At 37.0% G+C, this 13,110-nt stretch overlaps 1 protein-coding gene across 1 annotated transcript in view; it reads right to left on the bottom strand.

The window, feature by feature from the left end:
• Window positions 1–296: 296 nt before the first annotated feature.
• Window positions 297–13,110, bottom strand: part of fam20ca (FAM20C golgi associated secretory pathway kinase a) — a 59,568-nt gene continuing 46,754 nt past the window's right edge. Inside the window, exons 4-10 of the mRNA XM_053515279.1 lie at window positions 12,524–12,616; window positions 7,399–7,514; window positions 5,566–5,746; window positions 4,847–4,956; window positions 4,556–4,637; window positions 3,389–3,448; window positions 297–3,246 (exon numbers count right to left, since the gene is read on the bottom strand). Of these exons, the coding sequence (XP_053371254.1) occupies window positions 3,000–3,246; window positions 3,389–3,448; window positions 4,556–4,637; window positions 4,847–4,956; window positions 5,566–5,746; window positions 7,399–7,514; window positions 12,524–12,616 (889 nt within the window). The 3' untranslated portion in view covers window positions 297–2,999. The remainder of the gene's footprint in view (window positions 3,247–3,388; window positions 3,449–4,555; window positions 4,638–4,846; window positions 4,957–5,565; window positions 5,747–7,398; window positions 7,515–12,523; window positions 12,617–13,110) is intronic.

Raw genomic sequence — 13,110 nt, 5'->3', positions numbered from 1 at the left:
AGCATAGGGAGTTACTGCAGGCTACTCAGCAACTGAAACTGTGCTGTGATCTCACCTCCTCAACTGCTGGAAAATGCCACAATTAGTCCAGACTTCAGGGTTTGAAGGTCCAGTTGTAATGAATCCAAAAACATTCAAGTATCTCTGTCATTGCACAGGCACATGTCATTTACACAGAGACGCACATAAACACTGATTCTTCATTCATATTTATGTGGGCTGATGTTTAAATTATACCATGTTTGATACTGTTTAAATGTTAATTTATAATAACTGTTACACGAATGTATTATTTTTAGAGGTTTGTGAATAATAATGTGACACTTTAATATAATATAATATAATATAATATAATATAATATAATATAATATAATATAATATAATATAATATAATATAACAAACAAGCGCACATAGGGCCGTATTCAGAGTAGGGCGACAAGTCTAAGTTGGAAAGTTACGCATATTCAGCCTCAAATTATGCATACGCTATTTTTAATTTCTTTGCCATCCCATACAGGTTATGCAAGTTACCCATACATGGTTCATTATTTCTCCTATAAAGTGTCTAAGACAGAGATTTGCGATATTGTCTCGACCATCATGACTGAACATTGGCCTTTAAGCTTGAGAATAAGCATACAAGTTACAAGTGATGTAACATAATTTCCCCTTACTTATTCTCTATACTGTTTATATACAGTGCAGCCCATCCCAGGAAACTCAGGGCAAAGGGTGGGGTACACTATGGACATACGGCCAATCAATTACAGGACAAAAGCAGGCACACACTCACTTACTACAGGCAATTTGGGAACACCAATTAGCCTACACTGTATATCTTTGGAATGTGGGAGGAAACCGGAGCTCCTGGAGGAAACCCAGCTCAAGGGAGAACATGCCAGCTTTACGCATACTGACCCAAGGGAAGATTCAATCCCTCATCCTTGGAGGTGCAAGGCCACAATGCTAACCACTACGCCACCATTCTGCTTGTAACATAATTTAACAACAAAAAATATAAATTACTAATGTGATAATATATGTTAAACTTGCAAGCATTCTAACATCTTATAGGGGTCTAGTATAATTCTGCATGAACAGGCATAATTTAAATAAAAATTATAAAAAAAAAATACTGCAAATCTAGTTTAATTTAACAAAACAAAGCTTACAAAACAGCATTTGATCCAGCACATTTCCAAGTTTTTCATTTATTTATATATTTATTTTTTTGCATGAAGGTGTTAAATCAAGGTCATGAAATTCATTTTATGAGCTTTTACCAGTTCTTGATTAATAGTTGTTTAAATTATTAAAAGATTGATTTTGTTTTGGCAATGTTTTGGCTTTATTGCAAATATTAATCATCATTAACGCTTAACTCTGAATATGGCCCATAGTGTCTTGAAATAGAACATTAAATGGAACAAATCTTGTTTTTTTCCCTGTCAGTATGAGGAATGATAAGAGCACTCTCTTGGCTTCAGGTTTTAGTTTGGGAAACAATTCACAACTAGTGGTTAAGACTGCTTAAATTTGTTATGCCGAATCTGAAAGAAAAGAGAAAGCCTAAAATATTTGTGAAGACAGTGACATAATATGTTAAAAAATGTCTAGTAACAAATCTAGAGATACAGATAATTTGCTTCTTTATACAAAACGGCAAACGCTTTATATACAGTACACACACTGATGCAGAGCTGTGTATTCCTCACACTAATTGATGTATTGCAAAAAGAACCAAGAGTGCAGTCAGTTAGAAAGGATCAGCTTGCCCATCTATGGCACAGAAAAGGACACAGAATTAACAAACCATGGCAGCATGACATCTGAGAGCAGCAAATGCTCCCCATGCCGGGGAAACAGGTGCATTCAGCATGGTGTCGCTGACGGGAGGCAGTGCCAAAACAAAAAACACCAATTACAGTCATCCTGCACTCTTCAACCAAGTTCCTACCAAGAGTGCATTTTTGTATAACCCTAAATGTCATGCTTACTCCTGCGCTGAATAGCTCTAATGAGAGAGGAATTGCAGAGTTCACAACATGGAGGGGAAAAAAATACTTAACACTGGATTGCACAGAATTTCAACTTGATGCGTCTATGTAAGCTTTTGAAAGCAAATAGAAAAAAACAAAACTTATCACACAAAGATAGGACAGGCGTTGTTTACAAGTCCTCATCAGGAGCAGCACTGCGCTGCAGTACTACTCTTAAAGCTTAAAATGTATCTTTAGGCAAAATATATCACACGCAGAGCGCAGTTGGCTACAAAGAAAATAAATTGGCAACCATAAATATATCTATAAGTCCAATGCTAACTGTAGTAAATAAAGTTAAGCTCCCGTTCCTGCATCATATTGGCTAATGCAGTGATCATCTGCTTTGTTCTTTAAATGGAATTCTGCCTGAAACCTTATTCAACATGTCTTCTCCAGAGAACCAGTCTGTTAGATTAGCAGGATCAAGGAACAGGCTTTTATACTACAACAAAACAGGTGATCACTGCATTATCGGGCGAAGGTTTCTCTGTGCTTCTACTAAACATCTTTGTACATCTACCATCTCATTAATACAGTATACTAAAATAATACAAATGTGCAAAATGAATGATTTATTTTGCACAACCAATCACTTAATAAGAAACAGAGTATAACAGAGTAAATAACAAAGTATAACAACATGTGCTGCAGCTTTCACCATGGCTAAAATGCAAGCCTTGGACTTTAAAAGTAAAAAGAAACAAATCAAATAAACATGATATACAATCCCCTGTGCTTGTGGGTAACATCAAAAGAAAAGAAAATGGACCTCTTTCCGTAATGCCTCTGGTCTAAAGTCTTAAAGACTATGTAGGTCTGTAGACGTACCAGACATATCCATATGCAGAGTGTCATTTGAGAGGCATTAGTGGTGAGTCTCTTTGAATTCACTGAATTCAAACGTGTCTCAAGCACGATGTGCCCGAGCCTCATGGTGTTATAGGTCCAGGTTCCACTACCTCGCCCAAGAGGTCTGAAAATGCTCCATATCGTCCTCAACTACAGTGCTGTAGCCCTCCTTCTCCACGCACTCGACCAGCACATTTAGAGCCAGGCGCAGGCGCCGGTCCAGGGCCTGCAGGTGCGGCCTAATGAGTATGGGAGAAAGGCGGTCACGCAAAAGAGACTCCTCCATCAGTGAGCTCAGCTGGTACTCCTCCTTAGCCAGCAGCTGCAGGCGCAGGTAGGTGGACCTCCTCACCCTAGGAGGGACCGAGGGGCATTAGAGAAGAGAGGGAAATGCAGAGGTAGAGAAAGACAAACTCATGATGAATAGTTATCTCAGAAAAGCAAAAAATGGGTAAAAAATGAGTAAATGGGTATGGGTAAAAAAGATACTCTTACCTGCAGCATTGACTCAAGGGCACCAAGATTGACATTTCATCATGTGAGTGTTTTCCAAATCTGTGTCACAATTCACAAAAAAAAAAAAAAAAAATACTGTTAAAATAAGTCCTTGATAAAAGCATATTTATGGTATTGTGCAGGCTGCAAGCTTACACATAATGCTGAAGAGCCTGTTTTGTGAAAACCAACTTTTCCTTGTTTTTAGCCGAACTTCCTGAATACACTGACCAAGACAATGTCCATGTCCACTAAACAGAAACCACTTTCCCCTAGAACAGTTTTTAAAAAATATGACTTAAAGTAACTAATGGAGCTTCTGTAATTTAAGTGATTACATGGTAATATTACAGTAAATGTAACCATAAATGGACAAAACAAGTCATCATTGTTGCTGGTAACTGTTGTGGTATAAGGGAAATAAAACACTTATATTAAAAAGTAATTAACTTTAGTGTGTAACCGAATCACACAAACTCATTATTGCCTGCATTCCCTGTTGTGTTTTATTTGTTACTTAAGGAGCACTAGGGCTTTGCTTGATGAATGTTATTGATTAATGGGTGGTGTCAGGTAACGGCATGTGAGTTGGAGGGAAATTGTAATGAAATCCTCCTGGGGTCTATTTCATAAACAATCAGTATAAATAACTAAATGCCTGAAAAATTGCACTATAGTATCTATATACAGAGTTGTCTTCATTCTTTTCAGTAATACCTTTCGAGAAACTGCTCTATGAGCATGATAATTTGGTCTATGCTTTCTAATCCCCAATGATTTTAAAAAGCAGCAGGATCAGCACAAAATAATTTAAATGAATAAAACCAGAGCTATTTATTCCCATAAGGTGCTTTATCTTTGGCCACATAATATACATTTGCCTGTTATGTACATTTGTACATCTAAACCCTATTTCACGTACTTACAATACTGTATAGCTTTTATTGTACATAGCTTTCAGCAGTACATTTATTACTTACTCTGATAAAACTGATATTCGAGCCCGACCTTGCTTTTAATAAAGTTCAATTTCATTTATATCCCCAGTTTCCATAAGGTCAAATGACTGATGGAGCAATGCTGAGTTAAAGAATGTGTGGTATTTGCTTGCTTTGAAGAGCCTAATCACAGATAAAGCTATGTGAAAGGGTGCTGAAGTTGACTCACCCTCTGCCGTTGTCCAGATGGATGATGAATGTCTCGTTGCCAAACTTCTCAAAAGTTTCATAATGGTGACGATCCATGTTGCCTGGCCAAGGAAAAAAAAAAAGAAGAAATTATGCAGACTTGATTTTTTGCTTCTTTTAGACGTTGTTGTGCCTATTTGTCAGTCAGAATTGCAAAATAGACAAAACAAAAGTGTTTATTTAATGGACAGAGCTAAAAATTATTATTATTATTATTATTATTATTATTTTTTTTTTTTTTGCATTGGGTTTGGACTGCTACAAAACTCACCCATTAGAAAGTCAAAGATGGTCATGTCCATGATATCCAGCAGACGGGTGCCATGGTCATAGGGTGGAGTCTGCTTTACTTCATCACAGTAATCTGGATCCACTTCCCACCTTAGGAAAATAACACAGTGAGAGATTTTCTTATTCGCTGGACTGTTTTTAGTTATCCTGGATTGCAGTGGCAACATTCGAGCTAAATATGACTTAAAAATAACCTACTGTATGCAACACTATAACACATAACATTCTCTGTATATACTGCATGTACTATATATAAAATGATAATCCATAAGGGACTTATGATGCACGGTGCAATTCCCAAGTCTGTATCTCTGCATTAATGCAGAGGCTATGAAATATCCAAGAGAAACATCCAAGACAGCCATCTTATTTCTATGGAATTGTGAAAGAAAGTTGTGTATGCAAAGATAAAATGATGTGTTCCCTTGCTTTTCTCTTACAGTTCTAAAAGTAAAAGCATGCAAGAACTGTTTTGTTGCCTCAGCCAGTAGCTTTGCATTATGTTGCATTTAAAAATGATGTGGACCATCTGACTAAAATTGTCTTCCCAGAAAGGGCAGCCTATTGTCTTGGGGCATCTGTGCTAGGCAACTATTTCTGCTGATAAAGGCAGTTTGTGAGTTTAATGAACATGCAGGGTGGTATATGGTGACCTGAGATAAAGTGAATGAAAAAGTAAGAAGAAAAAAAAAGCCTTACTCAGCTTTCTTCCGCTTATGGTATGAGCGACGCCAGGGGTTCCTCCAGGTCTTGCGCTTGGCGAGGGCCAGATCAGGCAGAAAGGCGGCCAGTGAGCCCTCAATCTGATCAGGTTTGCCACATAGGGCATGTTCAGTGGAGCAATAGTAAGAGCATTCACCGTAGAAACAAATGTTGTTGGCTGAGGAAAGAGAACAGAGGTAAAATTAGAAAAGGATGATGGTTAAAGTACTGGCATTTAAAGTGCTGTATATATTGGGATTTAGAAAAATGTGTTATAATTTAAAATGTTTTATTAATAAAAATATAAAAATTAGGGTAAATTAGCATATAATGCAATTGTTGTAGAATGTACAGTACCCATGTTGTTAGTACAAAGTTTGTTATAGAATTTTAAATTACTAATTATATTTAGATTTTTTTTTTTATTGAACAGTACAAAAACATTTCTGATTTTCAAAAACCTGTCATCTACCACAAATTTAGAAGTTACAGAATAATACTTGTTCGCCAGAAAAAAAAGCAGCACATATAAGCAACCACTTTTTTTATGCAGAAACAAAATAAAAGCTTCAGGGTTTTGCATGTTAAAAGAAGTCAAAGTCAAACTGTGGGTGATTTTGCAGGATGTTCAGTTACTGTAAACTTAGTAGCTAATTTCCTTATAAAACTACACAATCTCTACCTGACACTTAAGGGTCCTCAAAGCATTGTCACACCAAATACTGACTTTGTTGCATTATTAACTGTTCACTGGGCTTTATAGTTTTTTTTATCCTTGGTCTACAGCATTTATTTGCATATTACTGTATGTTCTTCTGTTTAAATAAAACCTGTATTCATATTTTTGTATTTAGTTTTAAAACCAAAGTGAGCATGGCCTAAAATTAAAGAGCTTTTATTTATTTTAAATCCCTTGCTGCACACCACTGTTCTAAAGCAGATGTTATGTGAACATTTTAAGGAAGATTTTTGTTGCTATCTGTTTCAAACACTGTATCTGTTCCTTTTTATTAAAGTGGTGATTGTTAATGTGGCTTGTTGTTAATTATACAACAGTCTACACTGACCGAGCCGACAGGTTGGACGAGAGGCATTCCCTGAATGATAATAATGGACAGGTAACAGCAATAGAGATGTTTAACTATATGTATCATTCTGCTTCCCAGGTGTATAACCTTGAATAACAATAACTGTCAGTCGCAGCATGGGTGAAAATAGGTTGGTACTGTCCACAGTTCTAAGAAGAGAGCAGCTTTGTGACATGCAAAACAAGGCCCAGAAGCACTATTAACAACAACAACAACAACAACAAATATCTGAATGTTATGTCATCAAAAAAACAGTCCTTCTAAGTCTTTCAAATTGTCTCTCTCAACCATCCCTGTTCATTTATTTACGGTTACAAAGCTGACAAGCTCCTAATACAAGACTTCCAAAATGTCCCTTGTTAATTACACTAACTGTCCGTCGCCAGATGTGGAAGAATATGTATCGGCGGAACAGAATAACTAGTTAAATAAAGAAAAAAATCATATTCTGCTGGTGATAAATGGTGTATGTAGAGATGTTCTATAAAAGCAACATCACACTCAAGGTCATGCTGTTGTGCTAAATATCAGCACGCCTGTAATGCCTTTGGTGTTCAGGCCGTGCTGAAATTCATCACAACAGCACTTTCGTGTGATATTATTCATTATACAGTAACATGACCCAATGAATTATAACAGTTGTACTATTTCTTTTAACAATTCTCTTATTTATACTGATGCACTGCTTACAACTTTGCATCAGTATAAATAAGAGAAGGGTGGGTATGCTGGATGCTGTTACCTGGAGAGATAAAGAATGTCCGCCAGAGCTTCTTGTCCCGGGTCACATCTCGAATCTCCCGAGTCATATTTACCAGTCTACCAGCCACCGGAGGAACTCGTCTGAAATCTAGAATTCTAAAGGTGCAAAAGAGACAAACAAAAACAAAGTGAGTAATACATCATATTGTATATTCATTAACTGTTTCATTCATTAACAAGTTTATGATATAAATAATTACATTGCTAATATGGGCAAATAAGTTTGCATTTTCACTTTACTTCCCTCAGTTCTTCATTTATGCAACATTGTCGATGATAAAGCAGAAACTGAAGATGAGTTCAATCTGAATAATGTACCTGAACAAACCCTATGGAGTGCTGCAGGTTTATAAAAAGAATGAGCAATTTTTCAAAGTGACAGAGTGATGATTTTATCATTCTTCCATTTCTCTGACAGCAGCTGTCTCAGCCCTGTCCTAGCCTGGGAGGCCATTCATTACTTATCCACTTTATGATGCATTCATGACTGCTACTTATTGGCCTTTTAAAGGCCTGCTTATTTGCCTTCTACATCTAGCCACACATCATTACCATTTACTGTGGGTATGTTTAAGTGTGTAAAGCGGGCTATATCTGTGAATACTTCCTGCAGCCTTTGTAAACTGACTTTCCAGAGATACCTGGATCCGAGAGCCCAGAGTGAGCCCAGGCTACAAAAGCCCCAAGTCACTCTGGAGATGTATGACAAAGAGCTCAGTGTGGAGGCATGATTCCTTGCGGGCAGAGCTCTGTCAGCCATGTAGGATTAGTGGTATACATTAGAACATACAGAAGAGGGAAGGTTTGAAGGCACAGAGAAAAAAAAAAGAGAAAAAATGAAACAGCTCTTGCGATTCTGTGCTCTTCTGCGTATTAAAGCTCTGATGCATTGCATTACAGTACATGGTACCATGCAGAGATAGCATATCATTGAACTTTACAGTAGGCAACTATTATTCATATTTTTTGCAATTAGGTCACCTTACAAAAGCCACATATGTCCTAAAATCTGCTTTTCGCATTAAATCCAACCTTGATAGACAACTGGATTGAATTATGATGATTTAATTATAATTTTTTTTATGCAGTTTATATTGAAGGATTAATATATCAACAGTTCATAGCAGCAACGTCTAAAGGTGTTGTTTACCGTTATAAAAAAAATAGATTTCTAAAATAGAGTGGGTCTCAACAAGCCGAAACAACAATCATCCAGCGCAGACACTCTCTATGAGCCTTCCTTGTTAAAGTCAGCAGGGGGTGTCTCCCAACTTTTGATTGCTCTCATATGCACCTTGTTATTCGCACAGCCCACTTCATGGGGAGCTGGATCAAATCAATCCTGCTAAGTGCTTTTCAGGCTGTTGGCCAGGGGCTGGAGTGACAGGGTCTAAGAAATGTGTGTAGAATCAGAGATGGTGGGACTTGGCTGTGTAAAAGGGGTCCAAGATGCTCTTTTGGGCTTTGTGAAGCCTAATTCTGGGTAAAATCGATACTTGTGTGAGCACCAATGCACTTGGATTTCCTACACCCATGCCTGTGACCTTCTGACAAGACAGCGGAAGAGTGGAGTGTACCATTTCGTCTGATCATAATAATGATCCATATGATATTGGTGGTTTCTGTAGAATCACAGGTGAGATTTGGAAGCTTTCATTGATAAAGAGGAAAAGCCTTTAAAAAATGCCCAGAAACACAAACAATTGGCTCTAAAACCAGCAATATGTGAGATACGAAGATAATGCTTTTGATTCAGTAGAGACCACATCTACTTTCAGGCTTTAGATCAAAGCACAGATCTTATACTGAAGGATTAGTAATACAATCACATTGTAAAACAACTAAAAACATCTTGTTATCACTGTTCAGTACTAGCATTACAGACTGATTAAAGTTAGTTTTTTCTCTTATTACTATGAGAATATTCCTAAGAGAATTCAGTTGGAATTTCCAAAGTCCATTGATGTCCAGTGAATATGGCACATGAATTCTTAGCATGTTAATATAGTTATGATTTGCACTTCCGGGTTGGTGGCCATCATGTTGGGGGAACCTGCTATGTGTTGGCCATTTTGTCTATGCTTAAAATAGAGTTGTGGAGCATGTGTTCCCTGTGAGATGGTAATACAGAGTTTCCTAAGTTCTTTTATGCTTACTACCTTCCCTATCTGAGTTTGGATTAACGACTAGCAAACTTAGTGGGCTGGAAACTACTATTCCTGCCTTCTCTGGGATTTTCAGTGAGTGTACTTCCAACTCATGTCTGTATATTCTGCAATTATCAAGTGCCCTGAGCCAGGTCGATGAATCTGCCCTGACCTCATATTTGCTAGCATCAGCAACCGGGCTGCTCTTGCTATGTGTTGGCTTTCAGGCTTTCTATTGAACTTCAACTCCGTGTCTGAATCCTAAAGCTTAGCCACAATGTGAGTACTTTCTTGATTGAAAAACTTGAGTTTCTCTGTTCATCTTCCATAACTCCGTCTCTCCCTGTGTTCAAGATTGCTGAGCTACCCACCACCTTTTCACTTATCTGTTGCAGTCGACTGCCCAAACCTGACATGGAGTTCTTTGTGTGTGACCAATCTGCAAAATGCTTAAGTGTTTGCATCTCCTCTATTACTTGAATTTCATCTAAACTCTTATTAAACCTTTTTAAAATCGCCCTCTGCCTCTGTTGTGTCCAACATGTCTGCACCTATATCATCTCACAACCCAATATTAATGGGTAATTAACTGTAAAATGATCTATATTTCTTCTTGCATTTTAATAGGTTAGTCACTGATTGAGCAGAACATGCATTGTTGGGGCCATATGGGCATTATGTATGAAGTTCAGCTTTAAATTGGTCATAAGAAGCATTTCATGGGAGTCGTAGCATCCTCTCATGAGATTTTATAAGGGACTTTTATGATTTATGTGTCGTCCATGGCAGGGTAAATGTAAGTAGCATTAATTTTTATGTGGCCCAGGATATGAATGGGAGATATACTGCTATTAAAGTGACAGCTGCTATGATGCAATGCAAGCAAAGTATGTTAAATGGCACAATGAGTTTACTGAACCTTGCTTCCCATAATTAAATATTAGAAAATATTTAGAATAAAATATTTTTTTTTCTAATTGGTTCAGTTGGGTTCATGTATTGAATTTCATGCAATAATTTTATGAAAGGGTGAAGCATCACAACTTTTGTCTCCTAGGTTTGGAGCAATAATTTATGTCTTTTCTTGCACTGGTTAAAGAAATATCATTTGTAATCATCTGTAATGACTGACATATATTCTTAAACATGCGTTTGCTGTTGTATTTGATCATTTGATACAGTTTATTATCATAATGATATCTTTATCTATTTACAAAGTTTAGATTTTAAACAATGCCAGAACATGTGATGTTACAGGCTGAACTTTTACAGGACCAATGTGCTCATTTAATTGTGGACACACTGCAAAATATTACATGGATATTTTGGGTATGTTTTCTAGCTTACAATCATGGCAATTTCATGCAAACATAGCTTAATAATTTTTTTACTAGCTATTATTCTGCAACTGTTATAGCAGGGTACAAAGCTAACTACTGTAGCTCCTAACACAATGCTGATTTTCCATTCTTGTGAGACAATGGATTGAACACCCTAGTGCACTAGCTTTCCAATTAACACTATTAGGGATTTAGCCCCAGAACTCAGACATGAAGTGAGCGGATATTCTAATGCACAACAAGTGGAAATATAAAAAAAGGTTATAGGACTGTCCACCACCTCCATGTTTTATTCTCCTCAACTTTCGGCTACATGGTATGAATTTAGAATGACTTTCGCCCCTGTTAATTACACTAATTGTTGGTTGCTAACTGTAGGTTGCCAGTTCCACCAGAAAAGTAGTATGTGAGTTACACCAGTCATAGAAGGATATGTGTTGGTGGTTAAGAATAGCTGGTTAAATAAAGAAACATATAATCTGTTGAAGATAAATGGTGTTCAAAGAACTGTTGTGTAAAAGCCATATCACACTAAAGGTCCTGCTGTATTGCTGGTTATAGCATGCCTATCCCTATGACGCACGACTGCATCACAGCTGTGCTACAGTATATCCAACAGTACAGCACTCCTTTTTGTGCATCACCTTGTTTTGCTTGACGTTATGTTTCAAGTTTCATAGTACAACGGTTTACCAGCCTTCTTGGCAAAATTCAGAACAACTTTTGTTAAAGTTTTTAAACATTAATATGGGCCCAAAATTAAAGAAAAGAAACAGATGTCCGTAAGAAAAGGTTTTATGTTGAAGGTTCTAGGTCTTTTCCTTGACAACAAGCTCTGATTAGTAAAGGGTTAACTATCATAAGTTAGCAAGCAAGATGGCTTGGTGCTTGTTACAGTATGTACACTAATTCATTATCTAACAGCTACAATTTACCATATATTGATCTTTCATGTAGTACTGTACTGTATATAACTGAACATAGCAGCTGGACATTTTTTTAATAGTGTGTTGTTTTAGACATTCTTGTTTTAGACAAAAATTAATTAATGGTTGCACTATAAGTATTTCAGAGATTAATTCCTGGGAAAAAAAAAATCATATATGGCTTTGATAGAAGGATAGACCATCAAATGAACATTAAAGAAGTGAGGAACATACTGTAAGTGTTTTTTGGCTTCTGGTCATGGCCACTATACAAGTATTATAGTCCATAGTGCTCTGTTTTTCAAAGCTTTGAGATAGGGCAGCAGTACCAAAATAGTGTTTATGAAACATTAAAGTTGTAAGAGAAATAAGCCCACTGGGGCTCATTGACTCAAACTTTTCCCATAGATACTATGCATTTTTCTAAGAATGAACTATACGAACTACATGGGGTCCTCATGAGTTTATATGGCTTTTCTGATTCATAACTCATAGAATGTAGTAGCAATCCCACATGTATAAAAGACCACAATGCCTGTCAGCTTTAAACATATTGGAGACGAACAGCGTGGGACTGCTTTCAGATCATGTTTGATTGAGAATAATAAGGACATGTGAGTATATATCTACAGCTGAATTTGAGTAGGATTCCGCTTTTTTCTCAGCAGGTGTTATCACGTAGCCAGTCCTACCTGTCGAGATGAAATGCTGCAATCTCGGCATTGTGCCTCTCAAAGTCAGAGAAGTAGAAAAAGTCTGGTGGGGTCTCTTGCTCTCTGGTTTGCCTGGAGAAAACACAAAAAGAAAAAGAGAGATACAGTCAAAAGTTGAGATTAGTTTCCTATTACTAGACTAAGCGCTGCAAGTGGTAATAAAGCCAATAAAACGCATCACTAAGATTTCACAGTAATCTGCATGCTTGAATAACAACTAAATTTGTACTTGCAAAAGAAGCCTTCAGGACAAAAGTATTTGCACTCATGAGAAAGTGAAGAAAAAGACCAGATGCCTGTTTTGCTTTTTATTATTCATCAATCTTCCTTTTTTCCCCTCCCAGAGGTAGCTTCTGTTGACATGCTGCCAGTCCTGAATGATGACTACAGTGCTATGTACATACACAGTGATGTAAATAAAACGCATGAATTCCTATTTGACAGTTCTCATTACAGGTGCATGGGCGTATATCAGATCTAGGACCATATGAAAGTGGCTCAAATGGGGTTTTGAAAAGATTGGACTGTTGTGTTGACCCAGGTCTAAAAAACTAAACAAAAACAAA

Source organism: Clarias gariepinus, chromosome 16 (genome assembly GCF_024256425.1).
Source record: "Clarias gariepinus isolate MV-2021 ecotype Netherlands chromosome 16, CGAR_prim_01v2, whole genome shotgun sequence".
Taxonomy (NCBI): Eukaryota; Metazoa; Chordata; class Actinopteri; order Siluriformes; family Clariidae; genus Clarias; species Clarias gariepinus.
This window is presented reverse-complemented; position numbering and strand designations above follow the sequence as displayed.